Source organism: Bombus impatiens, unplaced genomic scaffold (genome assembly GCF_000188095.3).
Source record: "Bombus impatiens unplaced genomic scaffold, BIMP_2.2 scf_0418, whole genome shotgun sequence".
Taxonomy (NCBI): Eukaryota; Metazoa; Arthropoda; class Insecta; order Hymenoptera; family Apidae; genus Bombus; species Bombus impatiens.
The window spans coordinates 2,170,815-2,190,040 of NT_176837.1; the positions used below are offsets into that span (position 1 = coordinate 2,170,815).

Below are 19,226 nucleotides of genomic sequence, written 5' to 3' on the forward strand. Positions count from 1 at the left end.
CGAGCCACAAGCGCAAGGAACAACCATTTTCTAAAGCTCTTACGGTGCTTCCCCGGACTCTGTCTCATTTCTGCCACAGTACGACGATCCACCATTTTAGACCATTAAGATTCTCTACTTCGTCGATATCTTATACATAGTACATGCCACACGCGCTCTTTACACATTGAAATCCTTCTGAAAATCCAGAGTTTTCCTCCTTATAATCTCCCACGAATCCTTCTCTGCGTTACGCAACCGTTTGTAAAAGCCGCTTCATCGATCAATCGAGTGAAAGGAATTGATCCATCTCGTGAAAATAAATTACACATATACGTACACACCTCTAACGAAGAGGTAGATTTGCGCGATGCTGTTTGGGGAAGACGAGACATTACACAGATATTGTAAAATATTCGCCATACATCTATTCCATCCCATTCTTCAACGTTCGTTTCCATATAAAAACGCTTTTCCTTTTTAATGTTCATTACGAAACAACGAAAGCTCGTCGCCAGGTTCGGAATAATATCGTCGAAGCGACGCAATTAATATCTTAGGTCAAGATTAATCCTTTTGTCGCGGTTAATAAAGCTACCGAACGACGCGGAAACAAACGTCGACGCGATCGTTAAGGGATTACGTAAACGAATAGGATTAACTTCAAGGTCGCTCGTTAAATCTACGGAAACTTTTCACTGATTATAAACTTTGTACTGTATTATTCCCGTGAATGGTTTCGTCTATAACAATCGGTCGCTATTATTTCATTTCCTCCCTCGATTCACCTCGGAAGCTCGGAAAAAATTGATCAGCCTCAAATTGCGAAAAAGCGAATCGCGGGATTAGAATGGAAATCTTCAGTGGAAGTACCAAGTGCCATTATACGTGACTCTAGATTTTCCCGTAGAATATCGTTCTCCATATACAACGTTCATCTTTCATTCGCTCCTCTATCCTTTCTTATAAATAACTTTCGGAGTACTGTTCAGGTTTTGTGAGTATTCTTTGAAGGTAAAAGGGATATCAAAAATTGTTGGGGAGCGCCTTAAACGGCGCTACGATAGATGCGCTACAAAAGCTGAGCTATGACTGGATGCAGAAGACACATGTGCTCGGCACCGCGTATCGGAAGACGGTTCACGCTAAAATGACGAACCATTTCCGGTATGCTGTCGAATGGTTTACTGAACTGGCCCAGGATGTACGCGTTCAGCTCCTCGTTCTTTTGGATACGCATATGCATGAAACCACGGGCACTCCTGTAATTGTAAATATGCATTTAAACGTTTAGATTTATTATTACGATAAATAAGCAAATAATGCGTGCATTCAATATTGAATTCATTGCAATTTTCGTTGAATTGAAAAGCAGGATAGCTATTATATTTAAAAGAGCGATCTTTAAAATGATATTTATATTTCATGAGATTTCTTTCAGTTCTTTGATGTGTTAGAATTTTTTAATGTACGAAAAGTAAACTAAACTAGCGTATGAACTGAAAAGACTACGAAGAAGATAGTTTTATTTTAATTGCATAGTACATAGAGTTCAACATTTTTTAATATTATTGTAAAGTATACAAAGTATACTGAGATAAAGAAGATGGTAATAATATCTATTCTTTTTATTACAAGAAATTTACTTTCTCGTTTATCAAGGAAACTACTTGTTGGAAGAAGCGAAACTTTTCCTGAAAAAATAAAATACCGACTGTGATACATCAACCTGATGTAACCTATATAACTTACTTTAACGATAAAGAGTAATCTTGTTTGGTGGATTCGCTGTTCCTCACCAAGTAACTTCCTTCTTTAAGAAGTCGTAGGATAGCTTCTGCCTCAATTCTCGTAATGGATCCATGGTACCATCTGTGAACAGGAAGAAAAGAAATTTATATTAAACTATAAGAAACCAGAAATATGATGTTTAGGATCCAAGAACTTGTACGAAATACATATATACAAGACACTAAAAGACATCTATATTTCTGCAGTAAATTATTTTTGCAGTAAATTTCAACTAAATTTTTAGCATCTTTTCATCAAATTTTCACCGACCTATTTCACATATACTCTCTCAAATCTGCAATGAAATATTCATCTTGTTACCTCGTAAAAATACTTTTAACATACAAACTCTCCATAAATTTCACGATAAAATTCTTGAAGAAGCACCTATGTTGTGAATGTTCATGAAAATAATATGCAGACACGATGGCGACATAGCAGCGTACGTACGAGCCAAGAAAACCAAAATCAAGGACGTACCCTTGTCTCTCCAAAGGAAGCTCCACGTCAACCAGATCGGCGGATCCGCGGGCGGTGTTCATCTCCAATGGCAATCCAAGGCTCAGACCGCCAGGTTTTTTCGGTGCAGACTGACCAGCGTTTCCACCGCTGTTCGACCCACTCCCACCATCCAGATTCAGTGTCATCTTCGGACGCGCCATACCGCCGCCTGAAATGAGTCACGCGACAGTTAGACGCCGTGAGATTCCCCGGGGTAAACATCGATTATATACGTATACGAGGCGGTAGACGACACGAGGAAACCTCCCTGTTCGCAGATTTTATGGCATCCCTTCCCATAATTGGAACAAATCGAACTCAGGTTCCGCTAAGATTCACGGTGACAGCAACCGAACTCCCCAGACGATGTACAATGTCTATGTGTATACGTTTACATTGGAGGTATGACGATCATTAGAATGGAAGATCATGGAAATTGAAGGAGGGCTTTGTGCAAACGCGTTTGTATTTGGACGTTGACGGGGAGGAGACAGTTTGACAGTGGATGACGTACACCGGTTTTTCTGTATTTTATGACGTCCGAGATAGATCGTGATATTTGAGATACTTGGTCGTGTTTAAGGTCCTACGTTATTTAATTTTTGGGTTTACTTTTGACCTCGTGGACGATACTATTTGGATGATATAAAATATGATATTTCACTGCAAGTTATATAGTGGTATATCTACGTATGTTTGATAAATTGCTTGAATTTAATTTTTCGATTTTCTTTAAACGGTCGGATTTGAGATACTCGATGATGTTCAAGGTCCTATGTTATTTTATTTTTAGGTTCGTTCGTGGCTAAAAGATGTAATATTTCACTATGAATTTCTGATATGATTTTTGATCAATGGTCTGGAGTTTTGGTTTGTAAACATTAATATTCAAGGTTGTATCACGCTTTTCCCGTATAATAACGTTGAATATTTTAATACACGATATTTATGAAATATAATGATATAGGAAACAGACGAAGAGCATCGAAAATATAGGAAGAATTTATTTTATAAAAACAAGCGAAGTAATAGAGTGTCAAGAAATCTTCAAAAGGAACATTATTAATCAAGTTTCATTGCTGAATGGACGCTCGATCAACTTCTCGACAGGATGTAGTCGTGTCATCAATAACCGTGCTCTCGCAGCAAAGACTCGATAATTTCTGACGAGAAATACTTCCTTCGTGTAGTGGAACAATCGACCGTGACTTTGGATGTTGCTTTGTCAAGGTATGATAATGGAACGTCTCTTACTCTTGGATGAGCAGAATCTCCTCTCTTTTAGCACAAACAATTGATCGAAATTCCTTCCTGCAATTTTTCTCTTTTCTCTCCTCCTCTAAGGAAGATTTCCATTGACTTGTTGGAAAGTTTTCACCCTACTATCACTTAAGATTTCCGTGCAAATTACGGGCCTTGTTTCCTGCTAAACAATGTGGCCTCAGATATAGAAGACAAGCTACTTCTATTTTCTTCGTTGTAAACGAATGGCGCAGACACGATTCAAGTCGTGAGGTATTACGCTTATTAAAGGTTCCACGACCTTCGACCAAGCTTGAAATTAGCCGGGAAGAGAAATTGCTATTCCTTTGGGGCAGGTTGAGTATACGAATAAACAGACGCTTATCGGGTGATATCAAAGTGTAGCTCTTGGGTTAGCTTTAAATTAGTTTAATTATGTTTGACTTGCCAAATAGAGGAGAAACATTTCGTACCATTCGAAGATAATGATTTAGGAAATTATTCCCTTTGAAACGTTTTAAGCATAACAGAATTATTTAAATAATAAATTTAATTTAGATTGGTTAAAGGAAGGAGCAAATAGATTTATTATGTCGTCCAAAAAGTGTCTTTCTTTTACAGACACGTCTTTTACAACGACGCATACAAACGTTGTAATCTTTATCTTGATAGAACAAAATGGATCATACGTAATTCGATAAAATAATATAAACTGAAAAATGTTGTGCATTATTTCCTTATAAAACGAAAGAAACTTTTCGGACGACCTAATAAAATATACGCGTATATAAATAAACAATACATATAAGAAATCATTTGTTGCGATAATCGTAAAATAATAAATATTTCTAAAAATATGTAGCATTATTTTATACTTTCGAAACATCGACAAAAAACCCATGAAACTTTTAATAACCCCAAATCCACGGCAATTATCATAAATTACTCTTAATAAAGGCAACCCCCTACGATATTGATCAGAACAAGGAATCGTGGTAGCCTCCATAGCGACGAAAAAACATGGCTCCCCGTTCATCAAGAATTTATAAATTTCGCTAAGTAAATTCTTCCGGGGTCTGCCATCGAGCGTAAGCGTCAATGTTATTACAGGCTCGTGAAAGTTCGGAGATGATAATCGATGGGAGGGTCGGCGCTGTTGAAGAAAGTGGCTGCGCGACCGCGAGGTAATTTCATTTGTTGGGTACAATCTCTTAGTGGTCGACTTTTCGAAGGTTGCATGATTCAGGTACGACAGGATTGCTGTGACAGGTGTAGCACCAGGTTAGCCCAGCCCGAGGCTAACGCGTCCCGACCGTTTCGAACGACCGCTCTATACATTATGGATGAGCTCGTACTTTGGAATTTAAGACCATTGAATTCCGTCAGACGTTACGCGATAAAGCTTTTAGGTGTCAGTTTCTTGATTCTTTTGATAGCGATTTTTTACATTGTCTGTTAGAGTTTTTCTAACGTCATAATGAGCTATATAACGTTTGTCATCCTGCTGACGTAATAGCGTGATGTATACTTATAACACCTGTTGTGTAATGAGAAAACTTTATATGGTAATAATGAGAGCGAATTATGTTAATGGCGAGGATCAAAGTTGCTGGTTAATTGCGTAATATTGGAACTCGCGTTTATGTAAGTTTGTTGCATTTCATATCGAGAAATAGTCCAGTAATAGATTGCTATGAAGTAGACTGTAGAGACACAGATTCTAGCTTAGAGCGATGCTTCTTAAATTCGATCAATCGTTTGAATAATTAACAATTAAATAGTCTACTAAAATTGAATGACCGATTTATTGCGTTTGTTGGGAAAGCTTCAAATTGGTACGAGTTATTAATTTTAACTACATGTTGAATAATAAATGGAACATCAAACATAGAATTATAAAAGTCACGACATAGAATAAGAAATAAAATACTTTTGAGAATTTAAAAAATGCGACTTAATTTATTAAAGATTGTAAAAAGACTTCACACATTCGAAGAACCGTTTCTACGTAACCGATTGACAGATACGAAATTCGGAAGCTATAGAACTTGGTACGACTGAATTATTCATTCGACATAAATCGTTTTCGTACACGCAACATCGAAGGAAACTCTCGAAAGGCCGAATCCACGCGCTCTTCCTACTCATCTGACACGGCGTGCGTTTCAAGCATAGTTAAACATTAACGAACAGAAAGCAGCCGTCTACTACTCTCCGAGATTGGCCGTATCTGTATTATTAAATTTAATCCGGTTGTTCGGACAACTCGATTTATTTACCCGAATTCCTCGTTTTCCACCCCTTTCCGCCATCCAATCTAAAGCAGTTTCATTTTCTTTATTAGAACCCGACACACACGTTCTAGACTATTCTTTTGTTTATGCGTATCAATAATGTAGCAAACATTTAACAGCCACTTTGCTGGCTTTGAAGATATTTTCAATACGCATAACTTTATAATTTTCTTATAAATAGTACTTTATAATTTTTCAGGTAGGAAATTCTTTTTGGAATTGAGAAATGAAGAATAATTGATAAGTTACAAAATTTTCAGAAAATTTACATAATATTCACTTTTCTCTATGTAAAACACAAAACCAGTAACTTGTGTCGTACTCGTAAATTTCAAACGAAGGCATAACAAGACGAAAAAAAACGCTATAATTGCAGATGGCCCATTTCCAACAATCCACCGCATCCGAATTTACCCGCAGTCTAGTGACATTTAACGATTCATCCAAAGGAACGAACGCAACCAAAATTCTACTTTCAGCACGAACTCGTGTTCTCTCAAGATCGATCGTCATTCTTTTATCGCTACTAGAGGACGGCAGATAATTCATATAATAGTATAATAATTTCACCTATGATTCTTCCTTCAAATGATAGAATTTGAGTGAATTAAATTCAATCGGCAACTTATTTAATCGTGCATTAAATAAAGTGTGGATGGTACGATTATACGAGTTGGTATATATAGTCACGAGACGAGTTGATACTTGATGTAGTCAAATATATTTAAAACTATTTGTAGTATAGAGTTCGTTGTCGTTCGCTAAGCGTTGCTCGTTATGCGTATAGACGGTAATGAGTACGTTCGCTCGATGATAATCGCTCTAAGATTGCTCGATACTCACTCGCTATAAGAACACTCGATAAAGATTGACTGATAACTGATTCGTGTGTGACTATTGTTTAACTGATAGATAACTGACTCCTCCAAAGACTGACTATAAGAATGCTCGATACTAACTGATTGTCTTAACGATCGTGTTCGTTTATTTACACTGGTTGGGGAAGTACCAGAAAGTTTAAATCCAACTTCGGTTGACGGTTGCTCGTAGCGGTGATATTGTTTTGCCGGGAGTTGATTTATCATTGAGTTTTGTACGTCAAGGCAGTATCGATGTCCAGAGGCAAAACAACAACATGAGTCGCTCTCGATTCGTATCGTCCTCTGACTCATGTGCTGCTACAAAAGTTTCGTATAAATTCTTATTTTTATTGTCTGCAAACGATGAAAAAGTAGAAATGTACAGCATTGCTGGCAGAATAGCAACAAATAGCTGTTATGGTAGATAGTAGTTAGGTACATTACAGCAATAAGACTACAATGCAATGCGATGCAAGGAAATACAATTTAAAAATACAACTCGATGATCAGGATTCAAAAACTTCCTACTCAGATTTATTACTTTATAATATTTTTCAATAATTTCGGTTAAACTACAACTTTGAAACACATTTTTAATACTTGAAATTGAATCATTTGCTATAAACGACCGCCTGAAATCTTCATTTCCACAATTTTATTTTAATAAATAAACGCGGGACAAATAGTTCGCTCGCGTGTACGCTTTCGTGCGCATTTTCCTCGGGAAATTCTCCTCTTGACGCCTGTACACTTATTTTCTCGTTTCCTCCACAGACTGTTTTAATATCCGTCTCAGACAGAGATACGTCTCAATCAATTTCTTCACGGTGGTTCTCCATCCAGGCGAGCCCCGTCCCTTGGGAAATGCGAAGAGAGTCGCGAGTACGTTTCGCGCGAGCTAAGAAGACGCCCTCGGTATGCGAATAACTGTCTCTGCGTTATTTGTGTACGCGGATGTGGCGCGAGCTGACGATATGGAACAAGCGACTTTGGAAACTTGTTATCGCGGGGATGAAGTTGTTGAGTTTCACGCGGGAACGGCAGATACTGGTAACTTTTTCCATGAACACTTCCTGGATATTTCCATCTCTGGGTATGAGGAACCGTGGGGAACTACTTTGTTTTAATAACCAAGAATGGTACTGTATAACAAGTAGAAAGACATATAGGATGTTTTTGGAATAATTTTATAATTTGTATGTTTGTAGTTTGTTGCTTCAACAAATTATAATATTTGCTTACGTCACGATCTCGAAGAAGTAAATATATAAGATACCATATTCTACTGTTAAATCATATCTTACTATCAATTCGTCTTCTACAAAACGTAATTAAACAAATTTTAACAAACATTCTTAAATCTGTTCTAATTATACTTAAAACTGATAGAACTTAACCTATGATCTTATCAGAGACGCTAATAAACTATTCTAGCAATAGATACAACTGCGAAGGATCAATTATAAAAAGAAGATAACTCCATAAATATAAAACACTTAGAACCATTCTTTTCATATTCCACTCCACGGAACAGTCTATCAATAAAATGTCTAAAATAAAGAAACCAGAATATTCTCGTTGTATCGTCTGGAAGTAGCAAGAGTTTCCTACAACGAAGACATCCTTTGAGAGAGTTGTACTAAAAAAGGAAGAGACCATCAGTGGCAGAAACTTAGGGAAAGTCAGACGTTGAAGTCTCGAGGGAAATTCCTCGTCACGGAGGAATCACCGGAAATCTCGCCGTGTCCTATTCGGATGGTATATATCACCAGCGGCCGGAAGTGGAGGAAACTTTTAATTCCCCGTGAAAATCAGGACGTAGGGCTAACATGTCACGTGGAAAATCGAGGCTTCTCATGGTGGCGTTTGTGAACAATCAAATATACTCACATGGACGATTCGTATTTATTGTGGCAACAAGAAGGCGAGAGTGGAATTCTTCGTGTAGATTTACGAGGACGAAGAATTTGCCACGGCGATGCATCACACGACTGCCTGGAAGGATCGTCGGCGATTCCACCGAGTCTCGGTGCGCCATTAAAACAGAAGTGTGTCTGAATGTCGTCGCGAGACGTGGGAAAAAAGGGAAGGTCCTTTGCCGTAGAAGTGAGAAATTGTTACAATTTCATCAGCCACGATGGAACGGAAAGATGCTTTTACTGCAGGAAATGGAAGAGGATGTAAATGGTGCGTTGAAATTTTGTTGCGTTTATACTGTTTGGATTATAGGTGAATGGACTTTAAGTATTACGTGTAAACTATATTGGAATATTAGTAAATTGTTTTTCTTTTTTATAATTCGAGTGTTATTTGTCTAATGTTACTTGAGGACTGTAATTTTATGATGAATATGGCGAATGGCACTGAAACCATTACGATAACCATTATGATAATATTAGAATTTTGCTCGAAAGAATTATTATACACATCTATTATTACGTGAAAAGTGATTAATGAAATTTAGCATTTCAAGTTTTCTGGGAATATTCTAGGAAATAATTTAACACTGAAATTGGATCGTTCGACTAAAATAGTATTTTTACCTTGGTGCCATGTAAACGTCAAATAAAAAGATATTCGCTCATCAAACGGAAGAGAAGAACGGAAAGTTTCGCGAAGTCGTGCTTCGTGAAAATATTTCATGAGTCAGTCGCGCTCTAGAAAAGTCTCCCCCAATGGAAGAAATCGAAGATTCAAGCAGATGTTGGAAAGCTTCACGCAAGACTTGTGATCGAAAATTGCGCTTCACGGTACGGTGAGAATGTTCACCCTAAAAGCAGAGACACGAGAAACTTGTTACATCGTTAAATGGAAGAAATTTGTTTTCCTCTTCTCTCTTCGAAAATCACTTTAAATCTGTTATTTAAAAAATCATGAAATTTTTACGCAATTGTAGTATAAAGACTAATACCTCATTTGGCTTAATATTATACAGACAAAATAAATATTTAATCTAAGAGTTTCGTTATCTTTCTTCGGTTATGTGTAGTATATGCTGCTTTAACTACTATTCGATTTTCTAAAGTCCCATGGCAATGCTTGAGAGTACGTATACTAACAGTCATGTACCCTGGGGTAAGTCCTCTGCTAACAGAATGTACGATACTATTATTTGCTTCAGTCATTAAGCGGTTCTTAGATGCTTCAACTTCGTATAAAGGAGTAGCATAGCATTCACGTTTTATGGTTAGAAAATTCTCGTCGATGAAATTTTCGAAATATCATTCGTTCATTTATAGCGGTAAAATTCCGTTTGTAAATATATCATGCTATTACATGAACATCCTCAACTAATGAAATATATCAAATGGGAAAAGAAATTTAATAAAAAAATCAACTCCCAATAAAGTTGAGAAATACACAAAATTGTTACCACGAAGTTCGATATACGATGAATTGCAACGTCTAAAAAGTGTTACAGAGAATAAAAGAGCTATGAACCAGGCAGAGACCACAGAAATGGATATTGTGACAGAAGTTCAGGAAGCAAGAACGCTGAAACATCGTTCAGTTGCCAAATGCGAATCGCTGCGATCCAAGTCTGAAAGAAATTCTCTAAAAAAACAAAACGAAAAAATTTACACAGTTATTTATCATCCTACACTACCATCAATCTTTTTATTTTTCAATCTCGCTCCAAAATTCATACAATCGCAATTTTACTGTCACTTTGATCAATAATCTCCGTACCTATCCCTGGAAACATGACGAGTCACTGTGAGATCGCAAGTTCGGCCACGTTTCGCGGCTCTTAAGATTCGGAATCTTTTCAACGGTACGCCGGTTTCTCCCCCAACGATAGGAAAGCTCGCGATGTGTCGAAACGTCCGAACAACAGATGCGGGATACCAACGCGGGGATAGACCTTAAGATCTTCGCCAACAGATGTTGCAGTTACACAACCCCTCCTTCTACGATCTCCCCAGCCAAGCTAGCTGCCCTTATCGATGCGGTAACAAACACTTCGAACCTGCTTCGAATGCTTGATACGACTCGATCCTCATGAAATATGAACTACCGTACGCACATACGACGTTCTCGTCGATGTATCGTGCAATTTGCTCGAGGATCACCGGTTCACTCGTGTTGTAACGCGTATCGATACGCACGATCAACGTCAATTACTTGGTAAATAGTAGTTTATTACTTCCATTTCTGTGGACGCGTAGGTCTATTAGGCTTAGGTCTAGATACGTTACTATTATAGTCATAGTTTTCGAAATTTCAATTTTGAATTATAATGAATATAATTCTAAAATTAATTTACTATTTTAAGTAGTTCGTTATTTTCAATTTTTTGGAATATAAAATATGAAATTTTGCGTATACATATTTAATAAAGCAGCAGAATTTTCTAGCTTCTTAGTGAATCAATTTTTCAAGCCTAAATATTAAAGAATAAACTGAACGTCGATTAACTTCGTTCAGCTTTATTGTTGCATTCTCTTTCTTTACTCTCCCATTTCGATTTTATCTCCTACTTTTCACAAAGTATCTAAACATTCCACCGCTAAGCGTCGATTTGGGTCAAAAGTTCGCTGATAAACCCAACCGTTTTACCGCTTGCTATCTGCCTCGCCGTTTCGTTTTCCCAACTTGTTAACATTTCCATCTCGACTTGTTCAAAAATCTGTCTTTTGATTCTGTTAGAAATCTGATGCTCTCAAAGCGGGATCACCGCCTGGTTCTTGCAGCGTGTCATAACTATTTATAATGAAGCTGCAGGTCGCAGGAGGCTGCATAGACATAGCGGTAAATTAATGGCGTATCTTCGCGATGTAGTTTCTCGTCAAACTCGAAAAACACCCTTACGAATTAATTGCACGAGCAAGGTACCAACGACGAACTGTGAGTAAAAAATAAAAAAAAAATGAAAGAAATAATACAGAAAAAAATGAACGAGAGGGAGGAAGATGACACGTAAGGCCGATTATCCACCACGCGTTCACAAAATTTTTGCTCCTGCAGATAATGTACAAAATATTTATTCGAACACATGGAAGCTTTTAAATGAATAAACAAAGAAAAAATGTAACTTGAATCGACAAATGATTTTCGAGATACAAAGTTTTAAGAAAAAATAGAATAAAATAAGAAAGAATATTAACAACAAATTATAGTATGCACTTATAATTACCCAGTAAGTGTGTTAAAGCATATTAAATTTCCTACCATTTAGCAGTAGTTTCACAAAAATTGGTACTACAAAAATGAAATATATAGATCCCAGTAAAAAGCTGTTCCGTTGTAAAGGTGCGTACATCGTTATATGTACTATTTTCTATAGACCAATCAATCAACCAATATTCACTAACACATTACAAACATTGATTTCACAAAGATACTCGGCAAATATTCCAACGAAACTATTCACAACCACTGACAAATTTTTAAATGATTATTAAAAATCCACGTTCCGATACTTGGCTCGGAGATTTAGTAAAAATGCAAACGTAAAAGAGCGGTGGTAAAAGTTGAACTAAGTTACAGGCAGACAAATTAACGCGGAAAAAGCATTAACTGAGCCGAATGTAAGGATCTATGCCACTTAGAGATTTCGTCGACCGTGACAATTAGCGAGCAATGTTAAACCGCTGGTTAAAATCCAGTCGTCGTCGAACGTCTAGGAATTAGAGCCCTAGGCGGACATTCGTGCTGTGTTGGCCTGTTACCAAACGTTTTCACGACAGTCGAATATACGTACGAGTATGGAAGTACGGCGTGCAATTGGCGTCGGGCGAGGTAAACTGTACGTGACTGGTTTCCCTGACCAGACAGACGAAAATTGTATTTTTCTGCCAGCGGGAATATGTCACCGGGAACGGAATGTAGTTAGAGAGATCCGGTGAAATTTGGTTCGACGAATTTCATTCGAGCCCGCGACACCGTTACTTGGTAAACTCTCCCCGCGCGGAAATATCGCCGACTCAACGCGTTTTTCGTTGTTTCGTCGCAATTTAACGCTGCTGTCATTCCAACTGCTCGAATCACCCCGGAATAAAATTGCCGTACCGTAAACAATTGTAAACGGTTGACAATGGGGTGTGACATGTTTGCATGCGGATGAAATAACGAAAATTCCTGGCAACGGGATGGTCGCTGTGATTTTCAAACCGAGTTTGTAAATATCCGATGATTCAACGCGATCAGGATAAAGCTAATCTCAATGTTTATTGAAAAATCCATTGGCATATTCAAATACGATTAAATCTCAACAACTAAAGGATATTTTGAAACGATATGTCAATTGTTTTAATTCTTATTTATTTATTTGGTGTACAGTATTAAGGACCATTATTATTATATTATTATTTGACATTTCTTCAAATTCTAATTGGAACTTAAGCTTTTCAATTCGCTAGTCGTTCATGTTGGAAGTGAAGTCATATTCTGTGATTTCTGTATCGCATAATCATTTGTACTAATTATTTATCAAGCAGTCGACATTGTGAAATCGTTCGAGACATTTTGGACGACTACCAAAATGTAACTGTTTGATAAGGGAATTGCCAGAAAACATCAGTAAACTATGCGAACCGAATTTCATTGGATGTAAAATGCATTTCTTCGATAACATCGTAAAATAGCAATAGGTATTTGAGCACGATTGTTACCGTGCGTTTCATTGCCTAGAAAACTATAAGCGCAGTTTCATTTACATATAGAATCATATTTAAAATATCGGTTCTCTTCGTTCCTTGCCAAAACTTGAAACGCCGATACAGTTAAAAAAAAAAAGATTGGAAAGGTAAATTCGACAGTGAATAAATCAGTGGAAAAAACTGGATCGTTAAGAAAAAACCAAACGAAAACAACGACACGGTATTCCAAAAACTACGTTCGTTTCAATAAAAATCGATATGTTTGTTTTTAATGCACCGTTGGTGTTCGTGCCAAATGAATTTCAGGTTTTGATATCTTTTTTATCTTAACTATTTTCAGAAAAAGTTATTTGATAACAGATATAATTATATTGTCTACGTGATGATCTTGTGAACGTGCATGTGACGATCAGTTGTACGAAATAAAAGCAAAAAGTAAAACAAATGTTTCATCTGCGTCATTTAGACAACAAAGCGATTGTCTTTACACAGAATCGATTTGAAAACGGATACAGGAGGACCATGTTTCGTGGAAAATGTAAAAAAGTTGCTTTCAATCCTAGTTTCCGTGGACCTGGAAGTCGATCCCTTTGAAAGTCTTTCAAATTAGATCCGTGTTTGTTCTCAAACTGGAACGCGTGGAAAATAGAACGTAAAGAAACAGTGTCCGCGCGAGAAAGTGTAATTACTTTGCTCGCCAGCATATACCGCATAAAGCCACATGATGTGACGTTAATTACGAATTTAATATCAGAAAGCGAAATGACAAGAGAAATTATTACGGGCATTGTGGTTTTACAAATAAACGAATAGCAAGGAAAAGAATTGAAAGAAAGAGAACGCAAGTTTAAAACGCAAGAAAGAAAAGGAAAGAAAATTGACGCTCGAATGAGTAAACTGAGTACTAAATTAATACTAAACGAAATCTTACAAATACACATTGTTAATATCTTCATTTCAACCTCTTACGATTCTCAAATTTTTACATTTCAATCTCGCTGCTGTCTCTAGAAACAAAAAGACTTGAACATCTTTTCCAAAATATTTAAACTTGTACTCGAAATGAGAAATCATGCATACTAATAAAAATTCTTTTTTTCCCAAACCTGAAAGTGTCTTTTAACGCTAAAAAACTACCATTGAATCGGAAATGGCCAAAAGAACGCTACATGGTTAGTTTTGTTATCGCAATTAAAATCTTAATTGACAATGATACAACGTGTAGATCGTTTTACAGAGAAACAAATAACGAAAGGTATATCAGTGCTACAGTGGTTTTAGTGGAAATAGAAAAGAAATCGATAGCTCCCTTACCTAGCGATTCTTGGGGGTGAATGTCACGCAGACACAAAAGAAACGGGGTTGGGAAGCGAGAGTAATTCAAATACGAGTAGCAAAAGTCTTCTTCCCCTTTACTTTAGCTGCTGAATTTTTTCTCGTGTACCTAGCCAAGCGAAAGAAGGGAGATACCGACCACCGTGCTTTTTCCTCTTTCATCCCCACCATCTTATTCCCTTTTCGCCCTATTAACGACCACCGCCGTTGTAGCTATCCGTTAAATGGTCCAGACGCGAGGATAGATCGACCTTCGCAGAGATTGCGAATATCAATTTTCTCGGCTCATCGATGCTGCAGTCACGAATTGCACAGTTCCACCTACATCGAGATTTACAATGTCGTAACAGTTATCTACGATCGTAATACTTGCAGAATAACGCGATACCGTAATATAAACTTCACTCTTTCGTACGGAAACGTATTTATAGATTCGATTAACGTCTGGAAGGATGGAAAATGATCTTATCTTGATAGTAATGTTATAGGAAACTTTTAGTGTATGGTGCGGAAAAGACATTCAATTACAATACGAGTGATTAAGATGGGAAATAAATTGTATGAGAGAACATAAACCACTTTAATAGATTAAACTTTGTTAATCAATTCTTTGGTGGATAAGGGGATAAGTTACTTAAATATCAAGGAAAAGAAACTGTGACCAAAAGTTTGTTCCTCTTTTTCTAAGGATGCACGAAAAATTATTCTATTGAGCGATAGTTGAATATCTATATTACGTAACATAATAAATTTATAATTACAGTTCTTCAAAAATTCCCAGACTTCTACGAAAGTATTGGATAACGCTTATCAAAATGTTATCATACCATTCATTAATAAGAGATTTGAGGATCTGATTAAAGATGAAGTTATAAATACGGCCCCTACAATGACGATTTAATAGCATCGCGGGATAACTGAATGATTTATCTTCACCTTTAAATTTCAATTAAGAAAGATAAAAAATGATATTCAATTTAGAAAAATGTTTAATAATGCAGACGTTTATGTTATAAAAGTTTCATAAATCAAGCGAGGTATGATGAAATTATATCGGATTAGAAAAATGAGCGCAAGCAAGAAAATATCCCTTTCGACAACTTGGCATCCTAATTATTTCGCCCGCTGCATAATTCGGATGCTCCATCTATTCAGTTATGCGAAACGGTTGAATTCACGAGGATGTAAGGCTAGATTCCAGATACGGAAACAGATATTAAGTTACGTAAGAGTTTTCCGTTTAATTCAGACCTCGTTTCAACGTTCAAGAGCTGAACTTGACTTTCCGCTTCCTCGGCATAATGAGACACTGTGAGCTATATATATAAAGCATACTATCTTTCTATACATTCTATTAGAAGAATCGGTACGTCACTTAATAAATTTAAGTTCCTAATTTGAGAATTCACTAAGCCCAATGAACATTAGTTTCCTAATTCATAGTTCATGAAACTCAAATTATGACATATCATTTCACTTTAATCTATACGTTTGCAAAATGAGAACAAATTTTCTAAGAATTGATATTAAAGTAAAACAATGCAGTAAACTTTAATATATTTTAATTTGTCCTTCACCTATAACAATTATCAAGTATCGAACGTAAATTAAACAACGAATGTTTCCGTACTTATTACACAAACGAAGCAGCAGAGAAGTAAAATAAAAACAATGGAATTATAATTAAGGGAGCAAAATAAAATGTTGATTCAACTTCAGGAATGTATTACAAATTAACTATTGATCACCTTCATTTTCATATATTCAAAGTATGGTTCGAATAGGAAACCTGAACTCGCCAAGACTGTCGCATAAAATCAATGCCTGACATAAGAAAGAAACACACATAATAATTAAATATTTACAACACATAATTATCAAATATAGCACATAATTATCAAAACTAATAGCTAGAACCAAAATTATTGAAAAAACTGTTCAAAATCCAACATTCCAAGCACCTTTCATTACATCGCACTATCACGAATCATCCCAACGAATCATCGAAAAGCGACAGGTTAAAACGACTGGTAGACGACGCTCGTTCATCCATTGGCAAGCTATTTTTAGCGAGTGAAAAAAGTACATCTTTGACAGGAGTCGCATAACGAAAGGGTCGCCATTGACGTTTAGAAAAGTCGACGCGGGGGAAGCAGTACGCTCTCGTCGCAAGTAGGGCGTAATATTTCCGATATTTCCAATATGCTCTCGGTATCGCTCCGATGACAGCACGCCTCCGCACAACGTGAATCTACGACAATACGAAACACACGTGCTGCGCGCGTTTGCGCTTCCGTCCATGCAAAGATGAACACCGCCACGAATACAACACGTGCACAGAGGTACATGAGGACAAAGATATTGCGGTTCGTAGTTCGAGCCCCGGTCTATATTCGCGTCACTGGTCTCACGCGCATTGCGGACACGCGCTGCAACCTCGGACGTTTTGTTCGCAAGCACAATGCGGAACCGTGTTTCTTCCGGGTTAGTCGCCCGTCGCCGCGGATGAAACGCCAAAGGAGAAAGCGAAAGGGAACAAAACGACCGGTGAATCGAAAACCGTCCTTTCGGAAAATACCCGCGTTTAATACCCTCCAGGGATAAACCCTTTCCAACGGTTTAATAGACCATGCAACGATCATGTTTTTTAATTTCACTCTGCAATTAACGTTCACTGCTATCGATGCATACATAGTTTCAATGAAATTGTGTAACAGCGAGAAACATTGTCGCAACATTACGTCATATTTACCAGCAGTGAATGCATCAAGCAGCTTGTATCGAATTCCCTTTAGTTGGACGGACAAGAAAATAATAAAATTACGTCTTTCCGTTTTCTGTCATGAACGACGCTGATGCATTCTTACACTTCATTTTGCATAATTGGTAATTATCGTTGCGCGCTTTATACGCGCCAATGCTAATGTTTCTACTGTTTACTGTACGAATATATGTAGTAGGTGCGCGAATTTTGGTAAAATTTAGCGGAATATGTTCTCATCGGAATCGTATAACTACGTATTCGAAATTATATAGTAAAATGATATTCTCTACACCAATCAAGTAATCATTAATTAAATTAATTAAATTGATCTGGTTAAGCTGAGATTTATTATGCTCATTAAAAATATACCGAATATATCTATCTAAAATATTTTTCATTTCTCAGTTTTCATGCTCGTTAAATGAAAAACGCGCTGGAACGTAGTATCTGTAGCAGAAAATACGTATAATCCTTCCCAACTTTATCGAAACGCTCACAAAACCACTCGCACGATCTCGCCTACACAAAAACCGTCTCCACGCGAGCTGTTCGTTACTGTGCATCGTTTAAAAGGTTCCGTGCTGGACCGATTTTGGTTACTTTTCGTTCAGGCCGATTAGTTTTTTAGTTTTGCTTCTGATAGTTTTGTGTATAACTTACAATTTTTTTAATAGTGCAAACAATATAATTCTCAAGAAAAGGATTTATTGTTTCAGATGTATTAGACATCAAACCATTAAATTTAATTTTTAAGCAATTGTACACGCCCTGCACGGCACGAAACGTGTTAACGCGTTGCTGCCTTTCGATTACCTCATAGAAATGACGTGATAATTCCGCGATGGTTATTGGCGTCGGCGGAAGAGCGACGCCGTTGATCGAAGGCCAATTAAAGCGACGCTGCGCTGTTAAAGCGAATCTAACATATCGGCAACAGTAAAAAACAAAAGAAGATAAAATTGGAATCACATTCCCCGATATTAAGCTTTCTCTCGTCACTGTGATCCTGTTCATTAGTTTTTTAAGAAATTGCTATTTCTTGCGTGATCGACGATTCATCGGAAGGAGATTAATAAAATCAGTAGAGAAATAGAAGGATGAAAAACAAATACACCGATCGATCATCCGTGCTTAAAGTTGCCCTGCCGGGCACGATAAGTAATTGTCGGCACTAGGAAAAAAGCGCGGAGATTTTCGGGAATCTGTTCTCGATCGCGTGCGAAAACACTTCCCCTTTCCCTCTTCAAAATGTAATTTACGGCTACGAGTCGACCGACATCCATCAAACCGGGGAAAAAATAGCTTCTCGATCCCGACGCAGCTGACTCCGATCATAAAAATCGAAAATTCGAGGATCGGTGTACAACCGAGCCACAATATCCTCGAACGTGGCAATACATAAAATGATTGAATAAATTCAGTCACGCTTGGGGGTTGTTGTTGATGTTACGAAATGTTACAGTTATGTATTTTTGATGCTAAAGATGATAAAGATAGGTTTCACAAAAATGTCAAATTCTATTAACGTTTGTAGAAGCTTATGTTTGTTCATGTCTCTGAAAATGTATATTTCCCTGAAGCTTATAAAAGTTTTAAGTTTAAGTTCTACTCTAACGATGCTTGTAATATAACATTTAAATATGATGTAGAACTCTTAAGATACATTTTTTAAGAAATAAGGACTCATAATTAATAGAATCTAAAAAAAAAAAAAAAAAAATAGATATGAGAATTTTGTTGCATACTATTTCTATCTATTCTAGAATCACATTTTTGGGATATTTAAACTTTAGCTCACTAGATCCGCAACTTAGCAACATTTTTCTTACGTTCTTTCGGTTACTTCGTCCTATATAAT

General features: G+C 36.9%; 1 protein-coding gene across 1 annotated transcript in view; it reads right to left on the reverse strand.

Moving 5' to 3' along the window:
- Nucleotides 1-705: 705 nt before the first annotated feature.
- Nucleotides 706-19,226, reverse strand: part of LOC100748169 — a 247,496-nt gene continuing 228,975 nt past the window's right edge. The window contains exons 7-9 of the mRNA XM_003490246.4: nt 2,251-2,440; nt 1,732-1,851; nt 706-1,241 (exon numbers count right to left, since the gene is read on the reverse strand). Coding sequence (XP_003490294.1) covers nt 1,052-1,241; nt 1,732-1,851; nt 2,251-2,440 — 500 coding nt within the window. The 3' untranslated portion in view covers nt 706-1,051. The remainder of the gene's footprint in view (nt 1,242-1,731; nt 1,852-2,250; nt 2,441-19,226) is intronic.